The following is a 17,644-nucleotide window of genomic DNA, read 5'->3' on the forward strand; positions in this document are numbered from 1 at the left end:
CAATTCAACAGTACGAAAATGTATGTTAACTAACACTCATCTGAGTTTAGTCCTTCATGTTTTAGTTTGTAGTTGTTTTGTTAATACGGGGTATAAATACTCCAAACTTATACTATGCTGCTTTATTTTATTTTATGTCCTTTTGCTGTGTCTCGTTAGGTAGTGCACAAGATCACATTCAAATCACCTTAGTAACAATGTCTAGTAGTTAATCCCTTTAATCTAGGCCAAATAAGTTCAGTTAAGTTCAACTCAAAAAATGTTCGGATTAGGTATTGCATTTCATCAATCTCATATGTAGTCTTTTTGTTCGACTGAAACATCCTCGCAAGGCATGACGTTTTTACTTTATAAGTAGTTAATCAGAAACTGACAAAAATCCAGATTAGGCCAAAGCCTATAATTGAATTAGCATGTACCTTTTCTTCTAGTTTTAGAGACAAATGCATTAGAAATGTAGCCATTTTAGGATATCCTTTTCTAAAATAGAGATGAGCCTCGCCAAACAAAGATGTAAAATTGCGGGGCCCTCAATAAATAACCATGGTAATTATTTAGAATTCAAGATAGGCCATTTAATAAATTTCATGGCCTTCTACAAAGATAATAACGCGTTTAGATTCTTTAGGCGCGACTTTAGTAAATTATATTCTTAAAAATCGGGTGCACATTGATGTGACCCAAGTCCAAGTCCCAACGGAGTCAAAATATGTTAACAACTACGGATGCATTGATTGTGACGTGGTTCGAGATGCATTTTCACGACATTGTAATTCTATAAAATAAATGATAATAATAAAAGCGGTTTAAACTTAATAAAAGCACATAAGTCACAACCTGTATTTAAATCTGATATTTAGCCATTATAACAATTTAAGCGACCGTGCTAGAACCACGGGATTCGAGGGTGCCTAACACCTTCCCTCGGGTCAACAGAATTCCTTACTTAGAATTTCTGGTTCGCAGACTTCATTTGGAAAAGTCTAAAAATTCCTCGATTTGGGATTCAAGATAAACCGGTGACTTGGGACACCAAAATCCAAACCTTTCCCAAGTGGCGACTCTGAATTAAATAAATAATCCCATTTCGAATATTGTCACTTAAATTGGAAAAACTCCACCCGCGCATTTCTTACCCCTCTGGGCGGGGCGCGCAAAAAGGAGGTGTGACAGTCTGAAGACCCCTAATCACAACTATGCATGAACAATGGACACGATCCACCACAATAAAATCACCCACCGGTGTAGACACATAAATAGGAGCACTCAAAGAATCACTAGGCATGACCAGATACGACACAAAATAAGATGACACATAAGAGTATGTAGATCCTGGATCAAATAAAACTGAAACATCTCTACTACAAACCAGAACAATACCTGTAGCTTCACCTCTAATACCTCTACCTCTACCTCTAGCTCACTGAGCGGGCTGAATGAGTCCCTCAATGAACCTCCCCGCTCTCTCTCTCTCAATGGGAAATATAAGAAGGGCATGACAAGTCAAATCATTAAACCTAGTCTCGTACTGAGTAACAGTCATAGAACTCTGTGAGAGACGCTCAAACAGCCTCGGGTAGATCTCTCTCTAAGTGACAGGACGATACTTCTCCAGAAATAGCCGAGTAAACTGCTCCCAAGTCAAAGCTGGTGATCCAACTGGTCTAGCCAAACAATAATCTCTCCACCAAGTCTTGGCGGATCCAGATAAGCAAAAAGTAGCAAAACCGACCCCATTGGTCTCCACTATCCCCATGTTCCTTAGAACCTCGTGACAGTTGTTTAAATAATCTTGGGGATCCTCAGAAGATGCACCGCTGAAGGTGGTAGTGAAGAGCTTGTTGAAACTTATCCAACCTCCACAAAGCCTCCGAAGACGTAGTTGATCTATCATCGGTCTGTGCTGCTGCTCGGCTGAAGAAGCAGTACGTGACCTCGCCATTAGCGAAAGGACAAGAGTGGAGGCTTCAATTTAGCATTGAGAGAACAAAATCGCATGACAGAGAAGAATAGAAGTGAAACTTTTCCTAACTTTGTAGACTCTGGGGGATAAATACAGACGTCTCCGTACTGATTCCTTAGACTCTACTAAGCTTGTCTATGAATTGTGAGACCTATGTAACCTAGAGCTCTGATACCAACTTGTCACGACCCAGATTTCTCACCTCGGGAGTCGTGATAGAGCCTACTAGTGAAAGCTAGGCAAGCCAACCAACTGAACTATTTACCTTGTTTCCATTTTTAATCCGATAACAGTTAAGAGCCAACAATTAGATAGCAACATAATTGAATAAGCGGAAGGCTGTATTGTAAAGTTTTAATAATACTACTAATACCAATCCATAACAAATCTACCCAAGACTGGTGTCCCAACTTCACAGACTGTCTAGGAGTACTACAAATAAAGGTATGAAAGAAATAAATACAACATTGTTTCTGTAAATACATGAAAGAAACTAGAATAGTAGATAGAAGGAGACGCCAAGGCTTGCAGACGCCTGCAGGACTACCTCGGGTCGCCTGATAAACAAGAAAACAACAATCTCACTGCAGTCCGAAGTCTACAACATTGGGATCTGCACAAAAGAGTGCAGAGTGTAGTATCAACACAACCGACCCCATGTGCTGGTAAGTGCCTGGCCTAACCCCGGCGAAGTAGTGACGAGGCTAGGACCAGACTACTGACTAAACCTGTGCAGTTATATTATGTACATCAAAAAATTAAATAGAAATAAACAATTAAAGATGGAAGGGGAACATGTTTCGGGGGAATATCATTTATCAAAAGCAATTCAAGAGAAAGGCATAAAGACAATTTAGAATTCACAACAAACGAATAAGGAAATCGTAACCAACCAATAAACAATTTTATTATCTACTGTTGCGGCGCGCAACCTGATCCAAATCATAAAAACACTGTTGCGGCGTGCAACCCGATCCATATTATTTATCACTGTTGCGGTGTGCAACGCCATCCAATTATATTGTTGTTGCAACGTGCAACCCGATCCAAACATAATATTGTTGCAGCGTGCAACCCGATCCAAATATAATATTATTACGACATGCAACTTAATCCACATATAATATTGTTACGGCGTGCATCCCGATCCAAATATAATATTATTGCGGCGTGCAACCCGATCCAAATATAATATCGTTGTGACGTGCAACCCGATCCAAATATATTATTGTTGCGGCGTGCAACACGATCCAAATATACAATTCAACATCAATCACAATGGAGCCCCGACAAGGGAACAATAAAGGAACAACAATATCCCAACAAGGGAATCAATAACATCATAATAGAATCAAGTAACAATAGAAAATCAGTAAATAAACGTAAAGGACAATATAACTTAATTGTCAGCAAGATTCAGGAAAATCATGGACAAGTGCACAACATCACCCTTCGTGCTTTAATACTCTCTTACCAAAACAATAATCACAAGAAATAAGGGAAAGGAAAAACATAAAACTACAATAAAATCTCGGTGTAGACAAATAAAGGTATGAAAGAAATAAATACAACACTGTTTCTGAAAATACATGAAAGAAACTGGAATAGTAGATAGAAGGAGACGCCAAGGCCTGCGGACGCCTATAGGACTACCTTGGGTCGCTTGATGAACAAGATCCAGCAATCCCACTATGGTCCAAAGTCTACAGCACTGGGATCTGCACAAAAGAGTACAGAGTGTAGTATCAGCACAACCGACCCCATGTGCCGGTAAGTGCCTGGCCTAACCCCGGCGAATTAGTGACGAGGGTAAGACCAGACTACTGACTAAACCTGTGCAGTTATATTATGTACAACAAAAAATAAAATAGAAATAAACAATTAAAGATGGAAGGGGAACATGTTGCGGGGGAATATCATTTATCAAAAGCAATTCAAGAGAAAGGCATAAAGACAATTTAGAATTCACAGCAAACGAATAAGGAAATCGTAACCAACCAATAAACAATTTTATTATCTACTGTTGCGGCGCGCAACCTGATCCAAAATATAAAAACACTGTTGCGGCATGCAACCCGATCCATATCATTTATCACTATTGGGGTGTGCAACCCGATCCAATTATATTGTTGTTGCAACGTGCAACCCGATCCAAACATAATATTGTTGCAGCGTGCAACCCGATCCAAATATAATATTGTTGCGGCGTGCAACCCGATCCAAATATAATATTGTTGCGGCGTGCATCCCGATCCAAATATAATATCGTTTCAGCGTGCAACCCGATCCAAATATATTGTTGTTGCGGCGTGCAACTCGATCCAAATATACAATTCAACACCAATCACAATGGAGCCCCGACAAGGGAACAATAAGGGAACAACAATATCCCAACAAGGGAATCAATAACATCATAATAGAATCAAGTAATAACAGAAAATCAGTAAATAAACGTAAAGGACAATATAACTCAATTATCAGCAAGATTCAGGAAAATCATGGACAAGTGCACGACATCACCCTTCGTGCTTTAATACTCTCTTACCAAAACAATAATCACAAGAAATAAAGGAAAGGAAATAAATAAAATCACAATAAAATTCCGGCAAGAGAACAACAGTACAACAATCGAATACCGGCCCCATGAACAATATCAAAAATCCTCTTTTATTTTTCTTTTCACATTTACTTTACAACTCACTTCACAACTTGAGCCAATGCTCTATAGGGTTAAATTGCCAATTATACTTCCACAATTCATTTTACAACTTGAGCCAACACTCTTCAATATTCAAATTGCAATATTACTTCCACGAGCCTTAATTAACAATAGAAATCATCAAAAAAGGCATGAACAATACAAACGGAGTCATATTAATCATAGTATAAGACTCACGGGCATGCTTGACACCAACGTATAGATTCTTGTCACCATGCCTATACGTCGAACTCAACAAATAATACATAGCAAATAGGACGCAACTCCAAATCCCTCAAGCTAAGGTTAGACCAAACACTTGCTTCGATGCCACGAACACAATTCAAGTCTCAACTATCGCTTTACCTCTTGATTCCACCACCAATTCACTCGTATCTAGCCACAAGTTACTTAATTACGTCAATAAATGCTAAATGAATCAATTCTAATGTATGAAAATGAGTTTTCCAAAGTTTTACCCAAAAAGTCAAAAATCGCCCTCGGGCCCACATGGTCAAAACCCAAGGTTTGAACCAAAACCCGATTACCCATTCTCCCACGAACCTAAATATATAATTTGTTTAGTAATCAGACCTCAAATCGAGGTCCAAATCCCCTAAATTTGAAGAAAACCTAGGTTTTACCCAAAACATGCAATTTCCCCCATGAAAACTATTGATTTTGAGTTGAAATCATGTGAAAAGATGTTAAGGATTGAGAAAAACTAGTTAGAAACGACTTACCATTGATTTGGAGAAGAAGTTTTCTTTGGAAAATCGCCCAAGAGAGTTTATGTTTTGAGAAGATGTGAAAAATGGTTGAAAATGCGTCTAAGTGTGAATTTACAGGTCTCTGATATCGCAATTGCGACCAGGGTTCGCAATTGCGAACCGTTCAGAAACTGAGACTTTTGCATTTGCGACCCAATCAGCTTTCCGGTCATCTTCACATTTGCGACTAAGGCTGCGCAGGTCTAATATTCGCATTTGCGAGGATTCGTCGCATTTGTGAGCCAGGCTTCGCATTGCAGACCTGACCATACTAGCTAAAAACCTGCAATTTTTCCAAGTCCAATTCTACTCCGTGGCCTATGAAAAACTCACCCGAGCCCTCAGGACTCCAAACCAAACATGCATACCAACTTATCAATATCATACAGACATGCTCGTGCATTCAAATCACCAAACTAACATTTACAACTATGAATTTAGCATCTAAATCTTGAAATTATTTAAGAACTTCAAATTTTCCAAATTTCTCAAATAAGGTCCGATTCACGTCATTTCAAGTCCGTTTCTTACCAATTTTCACAGACTAGACTCAAAATCATATATAAGGCCTGTACCGGGCTCCAGAACCAAAATACGGGCCCGATACCAATGGTTTCAAACACAAATTCTTCTTTACTCCATAATTAATTCAGCAAAACAATTTCTTTCAAAAATTCATTTCTCGGGCTTGGGACATCAGAATTCGATTCCTGGCATACGCTCAAGTCCCATATTTTCCTACGGACCGTCCAAGACCGTCAACTCATGGGTCCGGATCCGTTTACCCGAAATGTTGATCAAAGTCAACTTAAATTCATTTTAAAGGCAAAATTCATCATTTTCACATATTTTTCTCATATTGGCTTTCCGGCTACACGCCCGGACTGTGCACACAAATCGAGGTGATGTTGAAAGAAGTTTTAAGGCCTCAGAATGTAGAATTTACTTTCAAAACAAGTGATGATCTTTTGGGTCATCACACCTTATACTCAACATAACAACAACCAATCCACATAACAATTCACGTGTGCTACATCACAACAACACGATATATGAACTCGTACCACAAGTGCCCATAGGCCACAACCTTTCCAAAAGAACCAACAATATCAATATTTTCACAATAAATAGCCCACGATTCAAACACAATGTGTATAGAATCTTAATAACAACAAATGAACGAGAAAGTAACTCAATTATGAACAACACTCTCTTTAAACACGACTTCAATTAAAATAGAGATTAATGATTTTTAATAACTTCAACTTCAATTAATTTCTTAAGAATAAACTCGATAATGAAGGCATTTCCATGAAATGGCAAACTTCGTATTATAGTAAATAAAATAATCTAACAATTAAAGAGATGGCACGAACTAGCAATTACGTCAAAATGCATGAGAATGGTCTAGCAACAAAAAGGATATCATGTATCAACTATTTCAATTAAGAGTAACTCAACAATAAAGGAAGTCACATAATGATAAAAGAGGTAACAACTTCGAATAAAGCATATAAGAATAAACTTGACAAGTAACGGATGTGACATGTAATAACAACTTAAATAAAGTATGCAAAAGTAAAAGAAACAATTGAAAGATATACCATGTGATAATAATTCCAAATAAATACATGAAAGAAGCCTAAGAGTTTAAACTGGCCAATTTCTACATATAAGCCCGAGTACATACTCGTCACCTCGCGTACATGACTTTCACATGACACAAAATAGAACGAATGACTCAAATCCTAAGGGGTAGTTCCCCCACACAAAGTTAGGCTAGATAATTACTCAAGGAAGCCAAATAAATACACTAAATGACCTTCTTGTGCGAAACAAACCTCCGGGCAGCTCAAATATGGCCAAAATAACTCAATATCATAAATAAAAACTATAGGAAATAATTTCGGATAATAAAGCTTCGATCTTTAATAAAAACTAAAAAGTCAACCCAAAAAAGTCTACCTCGGGGCTTGCACCCCGAAACCCGATCACAAAATCCGAACACCTATTCCGATACCAGTCCAACCATACCAAAATCATTCAATTCCGATATCAAATCAGCCTTTAAATCCTCATTTTTCATATTTGAAAGTTTTTTTAAAAAATTCTCATTTTCTCCAATTCAAATGATTAATTTAATGATAAAAACAAAGATGGAATCATGAAATATAATCAAATCCGAGTAAAGAACAATTACCCAAATCCAAAGTGTTAAAAACCCCTCCAAAATCGCCCAAATTCGAGCTTTCTAACCCAGAAAAGTGATAAAATATCAAAAGCCCTCAAAATAGAGTACTTGTATTCTGCCCAGACATTTGCACATCGCGATTGCGAAAATACGCACACGATCGCAAAAAAGAAACAACACTGCCCAAAAATGTACCATGCGATCACGTAAATAACACTGCGATCGCGAAGGCCAATGAACTAAACAAGCGCGAATGCGCAACACCTACCACGAACGCGTAAACCAATGAGCCTGTCTCCTTCCACAGAACTACACGATCACTATATTCAAGACGCGAAGGAGACTGACAAACAACTCAAGCATCGCTAACGCTGTAACACATATGCAACCACGAAGAAGAACCACGCCAGCTCCCACAACACATCACGATCGCATAGAGTACTTGAAGCATAAGAAAATCAGTAACTCTAAAACATGACGAAATGGCCCAAGCCTATCTGAAACATAACTGGGCCCTAGGGACCCCCATTCGAGCATAACAACAAGTTTCACAACATAATGCAGACCAGCTCGAGGCCTCAAATCATATCAAACAACATCAAAATTACGAATCACACCTCAAATCGTACTTAATAAACTTTCAATTTCTACAACTCGTGCCGAATCATATCAAATCAACCAAGAATGACGTCAAAATTTGCATGCAAGTCCCAAATGACACAACGAGGCTATACTAACTCCTGGAATCGAAATTCGAACCTGATATCAACAAAGACAACTCCCGGTCAAAGCTCTCAACCTTCCAAGCCTTCAACTTTCTAACTTTCTCCAAAATGCATCAAATCAACCTACGGACCTCCCAATCTAAATCCGAACATACGCCTAAGTCAAAAATCACCATACAAAGAATTGAAATCATCAAAACACCATTCCAGAATCATTTATACAAAAGTCAAACTTTGGTCAACTCTCTTCACTAAAGCTTCTAAAACATGAATTGTTCTTCCAAATAAGTCTCAAATCATCTAAAAACCGAACTCAACCACACATGCAAGTTATAATTTATAATACGAAGCTCCTCAAGGCCTTAAGCCACCAAAAGTATGCTAGTTCTCAAAACGAGCGGTCGAGTCGTTACATCCTCCCGCTCTTAAACAAACATTCGTCCTCGAATGTGCCAAGAATCAGTCCAAAGCCTCGAAATCACTGAATGAACTTACCATACATATACTCGCGGGTGATCCCACATCACCCCAATCCACACAAGCCCAACAAAACCATCTCAATTGAAGATTATTCCTTCCACCAACACCGATAAGCCTTAGAACCAAAATTTTCACCATCCGATCATTTCCCAAAGACTCGACTCCTGCACAAACACACTATATCAACCTCAACCAGCTGTCACAACTCATGCATACCCCCATAAGGTATAACCACATGACATAACACATCACACATATGCCCACAACCATAACTCTGACCACGATAACTACCCATAACCAAACCCAACACCGGTAAATAGTCTCATAACAGCTAGAATCCTAATCCAAACCTTTAAAACACTACCGATGATGCATAAAACATGAAGATCTCATAACTATTCACTCAAATCAATAAGTCACACCTAACGCTACCCGGGCACACATCTCGCAAGCTAAACCCAATAAGCACAACGCGAATATGACTGAATATTGAAAGAGAAACACATGAGAAAGCTATCACTCAAGTCCGACAGGCACAACTCCCTATCTATATCATATTACTAATTCGTTCCACAAGGGAGAAACACAACACATGAACTAATCACAAGGATCGCATCATAATATAACTCCACCGTGGCACATAGCCCGATTCAAACATAAAAACCACATGAAAACACGAGGGTCTCACACTCAGCTCTAAATCACAAGTAGAATACACATCACACCAACAAAAAACTTCCACTAACTCAATTTCGCAAAACAAAATCACAACACGTAACAAAATTCCCATACCGATAGAGCACCTAAATCACAATTCGTAAAAAAACCATATAGAAATCACATCAAAACCTACCGTAATGAGTAACAGAAAGTTCAATCTAATCTTATAGCTCTTAATTGTGAACAAACCAAGACCATAGACGTGGGCTACCACTATAGAATCTCCCAACAGAAGTAAACACATAAGCAGTATGTAGGAATCACGAAACTCACCCATGTATGAAGCAAGATAGGTGGTCTAACCCCGATAAGTAGAACTGAATCAAAATAAGAATGATACTCCTTTATAACAAATCAAAGCCATACCTGTAATGACACCATCTGGTATAGCAGTATCAGCCCTACCATAGAGAGCATATCAATGGGCCAAACCTCCTTCTCTAGGGCGCCCTCTACCAGCCTGTCCTCCACCCCTAGCTGGCTGTGCAGGTGAGGTAGCAACTAGAATGGAGCCTATAGCCTGAGTGCTTTGATGAAATTTACCTCTCTCACATCTGGGACAATCTTTGATGATGTTCCTAGTATCGCCATACTCATAACAACCCCTCTACGAGTGTGGTTGCTCGTATTGAGTTTGTGCTGGATAATTAGAATAACCGCTATAAGAACCCCGTGCAGGTGCTGCATTAAAAGATTACAACCCCATATGAGTACCCTAACTAACTAGAGTACCACATGTAGTCTGAAGTGCGGACTGGACTGGCCGACTAGACAATCCTCCGCCATGATGGATCATAGCCAAAGGGTAGAATCCACTAAATCCCCCAAAATCTCGAGACCTCTTGGCCTCCTTATCCTCCCTCTCCTCAGTAATCTCTATAACCTACTGAAATGGAGTATTAGTCTCCAACTCCGGTGCCATGCTGAATCTAAGGCCGTAGCTAATCCCGTTGATAAATATGCAGATTTGCTCTCTGACTATATGAACCAAAGTAGGTGCATGACGGGATCACTCACTATACCTGATGGCATACTCTAACACCGTCATGGTGCCCTGACGCAGCTGCTTGAACTTTGTGCGCCACGCATCCCAGAGGGTCTAGGGAACAAACTCCCTCAAGAACATCTTTTAAAACTGAGCCCAAGTGGGTGGTGCTGTATCGAGTGGTCTACCCTTCCCACAAAAATTTTCACCAACGATATGCTACCCCCGACAACTGAATGTAGTAAAAGCAACTCCACTCACCTCCACAATATCCATGGTGCGGAGAATACAGTGACACTTCTCTAGAAAGACCTGTGCATCCTCGGTAGTTGTGCCACTGAAAGTAGGTATGCTATACCTCTTAAACTCTCAAGCCACTTCTGCTCCTCATCTGATGCCCTTGACATGACCATAGGTCGAATTAGAATAACAAGCTATACCAGGAGATGATTTATGTGGAGGGGGTGGGCTACATGCACCCATTCTCCCTTCCCTATGCTAGGTATAAATAGTACCAATTTTAAAATTATCTATATAAATATGTTTGTGGCCACCCATGCTCAAATGACTACCTTGGTACACTGGTAAGTTGGTGCCCCTGTATACCCAGGTCAAGGGATCAATTCCCTAGCACTTTATGCTTTTTTAATTTAGTTTTTTTAATATTTAAAAGTTCCTTTTGTCTAAAAATAGATCCCACATTTTTTGGGGGAATTTGGGTATTAATCGGTCAAATCCGTAGAAACAAAATACGGTGACTCCTTCTAAACTATCTCTCTCTCTCACTCGACTCTATGTGACTGTGGAATGTGGGTTCTTTCAAGAAAGCAACAATTTCACCTTCGCATTCTCTTAAAATTCTCAGGTATGTAACTACTCTCTCTCTATCTATCTCTCTCTCTCCCCTTGCTATGTATTTCAATTCACTCGCTGCTATTCCTCACTCTTTCTTTTTCTGTTTTGCTCAATGATTGAATCTCTTGCCAAGATTTTGTCTTGTTGATAGTGGTTATGATTGTTTATTTCTTAAATGAGATGCCGTTAAATGCTATTTCTATTGGAAATATGGGAGTGCTAGGGCTTTGAAGTCTTGAATTTTGATAGTTTATTGAATATGTGCACATATTGTTTTTGAGAAAATGTTTGGCCTATTCAAAGATTGAAATCCATGGGAAAAAGAATTTATGAAAAGGAATTTAGTGGGACAATATTTTAGTTTAAAATATATCCAGATTAAACAAGTATAAATGTGTCGTCTTAATTTGAACGAAGTATGAGAGTTTTTCAATCTAAGCAACGAAGTCCGTGAAGTGCTCACAGGATTGATAGTGCAAAAAGTGGAATATAGAGGAAGTTTGAGGCCAAAGATAGTTGGGAGATTGAATGATTTGAATTTTTATCCTTAAAATAGTGAGTCATTGAGAAAGTGAGGCATTGATAGGCTTTTGGCTTCTGTTACTTGGGACCTCTGCCCAAGTTTCAATTTTATTTTTTAGTTGTACATATCAAACAATATAGTTATTAGTTATTAAAAAACTTGTTCCAACAAACACAATTAAAGTATATAAGTTCAAACATACATGTACAGATGCCTAATTTTTGTGCCATAACTTCTTTATCTGCTGACTGATATGCTTTAATATGATCAGTTTGAGTTTAACGATTTATTTGAATTAAGATAGATTAAATAGAAGTGTGAATATTTAATTTTGTAGGAACGATCCATAAAATTAAAATGGATAGATTTCTCACCAAGCCGAAAAATGGTGAACCAACTTCTAGTACTGGTTGGCCATCCATGAGTTCACAAATTGATTTGGAAGTTTAAAGGGAGACAAATCTTTCTCTACTTTCAAATGTGGATAAAGTGTTTGATTTGAAATCGTTTGAACCGGATCTGAAAGAAAGAATGCCAATCTCGGACTATGGTCCTAATATTAAAGATAAAGTGAGGAGATATTATATAAACAGAGGGCCTTGTCAACCGATTGACCATCCTTTCCTAAAACTAAGATTGGGAGTAAAATGTGTCAATTTAGTCCCACTTGGTTTAAGGGATCATATTCTCAATGGTTGGAGTATAGCATAATAGGAGATGCAACATTTTATTTGTGTTGTTATTTGTTCAAGAATGAACTTGAAAGCCGTGGAAATGCAGGGGATGCATTTACAAAGATGGTTTTAGGGGATAGAACAAGGGTGTGGAAAGATTCAAAGCACATGTTGGTGAAGTAAATAGTATCCATCACAAATGCTTCAATAGGATGCCAGATTTAAAAAATCAATGTCAATCGATTCAATCTTCTTTTGATAAGCAAAGTGAAAAAGTAAAAAGTTATTACCGGATGCGCTTAAATGCCTAAATTAATGTGGCGACGATTCTTTTAAGATCGGCATTTCGATTTCGTGGATATGATGAAAGTGAAGAATTCGAATATAAAGGTGGCTTTCTTAAACTTTTGGAATGGTATGGAGATCGGCATCCGGATGTGGGAAGAGTAATATTACGTCATGATCCACAAAATGATATGATGATTTTTCCAGCAATTCAAAAAACGATCGTGGGGGCTTGTGCTAAAGAAACAACTAAAGCTATCATTGAAGTTTTGGGTGGTGATTATTTTGAAATATTGATTGATGAATCAAAGGATGTCTCACATAAGGAGCAAATGACCTTAATTTTGCGATATGTCAACAAAAGTGAAATGGTGATAAAGCGATTCTTGGATATTGTCCACGTGAGCGATACGTCTTTCTCATCATTACAAAAAGCAATTTATTCTTTGCTTTTGGATCATTCTTTACGTAAATCCAAGATATGTGGACAAGGTTATGATGGAGCTAATAATATGCAAGGAAAAATAAATGGTCTCAAGTCTTTAATTTTGCAAGATACTCCCTCTGCATATTGTATTCACTGTTTTGCTCATCAATTGCAACTAGCACTTGTAACTCTTTCTAAAAACCATTCGGATGTGGATAATTTCTTTTATGTTGTGACTAATATTTTGAATACTATTGGATCTTCAGTTAAGCGCATGGATTCACTTCGACAACAACAAGAAGACAAGTTGGAAGAGTTGCTTAAATTTGGAGTCTATACGGGGCAAGGTTTGAATCAAGAACACGACCTCCAATGACCGGGTGATAATCGTTAGGGGTCTCATTTTAAAACCTTGGACAATTTGATGGTTTTATTTCCTTCAATTGTTAATGTGCTTAAAGATATGAAGCGTGACTGTCCATATCATCTTAATAGATTTGTAGTGGGAAATCTTTTGAGCCAGATTCAAGAATTTGGATTTATTTTTATGTTGCACTTGATGTTTAAGGTGTTGTTATTTATAAATGAATTGAATAAAGCTTTACAAAAGAAAGATCAAGATATTGTTAATGCTATGGGAATGCTTGACCTTGCAAAGAAAAGATTGCAAATGATGAGAGAAACTGAATGGGATTCTTTGTTGGATGAGGTGTGCTCATTTTGTAGTAAACATGATATTCTAATTCTCAAAATGGATAAAGACTATACTCTAGGAAAGTCAAAGCATAAGAGGTCCGAAGTTTCATATTTACATCACTTTCTTGTGGAAGTGTTTACTACGGTTATTGATTTGGAATTTCAAGAGCTTAATGATCGTTTTGATGTTGTGACTACTGAGTAACTACTTGGTATGGCCAGTTTGAATCCAGTTGATTCATTTGCTAATTTTGATAAGGACATGATAATGAAGTTAACAGAGTATTATCCAAGTGAGTTTGGTGATAACAAGCTTCGAGAACTCGGCTTCCAGATTAATAGTTTCATTGTCTATGCTCAAAAGTGTGATAGCAGATTTCTTAACCTGAAGGGAATTAAGGATTTTGCTAGAGTGATGATAGAGGCAAAATTGGATCTTACTTGGCCACTTATTTAGTTACTTGTGAAGTTGACTTTGATTATACCTATTGTTATCGCAAGCGTGGAAAGAGCATTCTCATTAATGAAGTACATCAAAATTGATTTACGTAATAGGATGGATGATGATTTTTTAAATTTTTAGTTTGCTATATAGAGCGTAAGTTATTCAAAACTGTAAGTAATGATGCTATTATCGACCGTTTTCAAAGTATGAAAACTCGCCGAGGACAATTATAAAGTGAATGATTTTTTTGTGGATATAATATTAATATAATTTCCTCGTCAACTTCTTATCACCATAAATTTTATATAATTGAATCAAGCATTTATCTTAAAGATAATGGTGCGCCCATGTTCTTAAAATCTTGGATACGCCTCTGGCTATACTAGCACTACACCCAGAACCTGACCAATGTGAGCCCGCTACTCTAGAGTACGGGTGGTGGGAGTCTAACCTCCTCCCACAATCTGCGAAGTATCTAGTGCAATGAAGATCAATCCCGTCTGAGCCAATGTACCAAACATGCTCAGGAACTGCACTAAAGTCTCCTGTAAGTCTAGGAGTAACAACGGATGCCTCCGGTGCCTATCCCCCAATAAGAGCTACTGGTGGCTCCTCAACTGCTGCTCTGGAAGGTGCTCTAGCTACAACATGTTCCCCTTCTTGGCTCTAGTAGGGGGCGCAATTTTCTGCTCGGCTGATTCGGTAGCGTGAGTCCTTACCATCTATTAGAGAATAGAGATACAAAGGCTCAAACTTCGAAATCAACAAATCTGCATGACAGGAGTGAAAGAAGTGGAGTTTCTCTAATAGTTCTGTAGCCTCTCGAAGATAAGTACAAATATCTCCGTACCGATCTGCAAGACTCTACTAAACTTGCTCGTGACTCGTCGAACATATAAACCCAGAGCTCTGATACCACTTGTCACGGCCCAAAACCACCACAGGCGTCGTGATAGAACGTAATCTCTAAGACTAGGTAAACCTATTACTTTCAATAATTAATCCAATTTAACAATGATAATTTAAAACATAGTTTAATATGAATACCGAAACAAAAGTGAAACGAGCCTATGCGGAAATAATAATATAACCTCCTAAGACTAGGTAATACAGAGTCATGAACTCTAGATGAATACATGAAAATATCTCAAAGATCGAAATACAATATTATTCAAATGACAACCTGATAGTAAAATAAAAAAAGGACTCTAAGGGACTGCGACGACTAATCAACTCTACCTTGAATCCTTGCAATCAATAAGCCAACTCTTCCCGACCAGATATTTCCAATACATGCCTCTGCACAAAAATAAGGAGAATTATAGTATGAGTACATCACAATCAGTACCCAATAAGTATCAAGACTAACCTCAGTGGAGTAGTGCCGAGGTACAAGTCAAGACGCCTACTAGTCAAAATAACATGTGAAGTATAGAAGCATAAAACTTATAATGAAAGTAATAATCAGTAAATGGCAACAAGAATTAACATGTGATATAAACAGTAAAGTAATACGAGCACCGTGAATGCACTGTCAAAACCAAATAAGGAATACAAATATCAACCAATAAATCAAGCTGTTCTAACACAAGTTTCGCTACGAAATTACTCTGAGATATCTCATCTCATAGTCACAAGCCATTTGTGATGACCCAAAAGGTCATATTTTATTTTAGAATCCGTTTTCGTGTTTTGAGACCTTGAAAATCTCCTTTTATCTCTCCTTGATTTACGTGCGCAATCCGGGCGCGATACTGGAAAGCTTTTGTATGAAAAATTTAAGAAATAATGATTTTTGGCTCCAAAAGATGATTTTAGTTGACTTCGGTCAATATTTTGGGTAAACAGACCCGGACCCGTATTCCGACGATCCCAGGAGGTCCGTAGTAAAATATGGGACTTGGGTGTAAGCCCGGAATCGAATTCCGAGGTCTCTAGCCCGAGAAATAAATTTTTGAAGATAATTATTAGAAATGGAAATAGTGTGTGACCTCGTTGGTATCGGATCCGTATTTTGGTTACGGAGCCCGTTATAGGGTTGATATAATATTTAAGTAATCAGTTTTTGGACCGAACTTCGGGTTTTGACCAAACGGGCCCGAGGTCGATTTTTGACTTTTGGGGAAAGTATTAGAAAATCTATTATTATGCGTTGGAATTGTTTCCTTTAATGTTTAATGATGTTATTAAATTATTTATGACTAGATATGAGTGAATTGGTGGTGTAATCGAGAGTTCAAGTGGTGATTGAGCTTTGAAATACCCGTTAGCTCGAGGTAAGTGTTTGGTCTAACCTTGACTTGAGATATTAGGGATCCCCGACTTATTTGCTATGTGAAATTCCATGTGTATGGCGTATAGGTGTGGTGACGAGTACCTATCCGCCACCAAATTATCATTTTTGCCTGTTCCCTTCTTCATTTCCCTATATATTGCTCTCCTGTCTTGATTGCTACTTGCTCAAAAATGTTTCCACATCTAATTGCTTAATATTAATTGTTGTTTTCTTTATTGAAGTATTTATTTATTTCATGGTTTTGTTTTATTACCCTTTTTGGCTTATATTGGTTTATTGGTTCTTCATGGCATACCTTGGTTGGTCTCACTATGTAGTTTTAATTGGTGAAGTTACTTAATCGTAGTGATATTCCATTATGTGGATTGGGGTATAAGTGTTGCAGAGGATTTTAGTTAACTTGTGAAACACTTGTCTTTTTCTTTGTGATTAGTGCTGATATATATATTGGGATAGGGTTGTACGCCGCAACAGGAGGAATAAGGGTGAAATATGATTGTCTGGTGGGATCAGGTTGCACGCCGCAAAAAGGAGTAATAAGGGTGAATATTTATACTGTTATTGTTTATATGGTGGGGCGGGATGCACAGCACATCAGTTATTGTTTTAGTATTCATTTCTGTTGAAGTTAATTACTAAGATGTTGAAACTCTATAAGGATTGGTTATAGCTGAGTACTGGTAGAACGGCTGGTTTCCGTATTCATTTAATGCAAGTTTTGTTATATTTCATTCCATATTTCCTTTCCATTTTAGTATAAACTGTTACAGGTTATATATGTTGTGATGCCCCGCCGTGACCTCGTCACTATTTCGTCGAGGTTAGGATCGGCACTTACCAGTACATGGGATTGGTTGTACTGATACTGCACTCTGCACTTCTTGCGCAGATTTCGGGGCTAGTGACTGATC

General features: G+C 38.0%; 1 protein-coding gene across 1 annotated transcript; it reads left to right on the forward strand.

The window, feature by feature from the left end:
- Window positions 1-12,557: 12,557 nt before the first annotated feature.
- Window positions 12,558-14,197, forward strand: LOC107810942 (uncharacterized). The gene is made up of 3 exons (XM_075218315.1): window positions 12,558-12,763; window positions 12,922-13,643; window positions 13,758-14,197. Exons 1-3 carry the CDS (start codon window positions 12,558-12,560, stop codon window positions 14,195-14,197), a joined length of 1,368 nt encoding a protein of 455 aa, XP_075074416.1.
- Window positions 14,198-17,644: the final 3,447 nt, after the last annotated feature.

The sequence above is a fragment of the Nicotiana tabacum genome, chromosome 7 (genome assembly GCF_000715075.1).
Source record: "Nicotiana tabacum cultivar K326 chromosome 7, ASM71507v2, whole genome shotgun sequence".
Taxonomy (NCBI): domain Eukaryota; kingdom Viridiplantae; phylum Streptophyta; class Magnoliopsida; order Solanales; family Solanaceae; genus Nicotiana; species Nicotiana tabacum.

Coding starts and splice junctions, on each gene's coding strand:
- LOC107810942 (XM_075218315.1), top strand. CDS start 12,558: ATGTGTCAATTTAGTCCCACTTGGTTTAAGGGATCATATTCTCAATGG. Junction 12,764..12,921: donor TCAAAGCACATGTTGGTGAA/GTAAATAGTATC, acceptor GATTCTTTTAAG/ATCGGCATTTCGATTTCGTG. Junction 13,644..13,757: donor TGGAGTCTATACGGGGCAAG/GTTTGAATCAAG, acceptor ATGTGCTTAAAG/ATATGAAGCGTGACTGTCCA.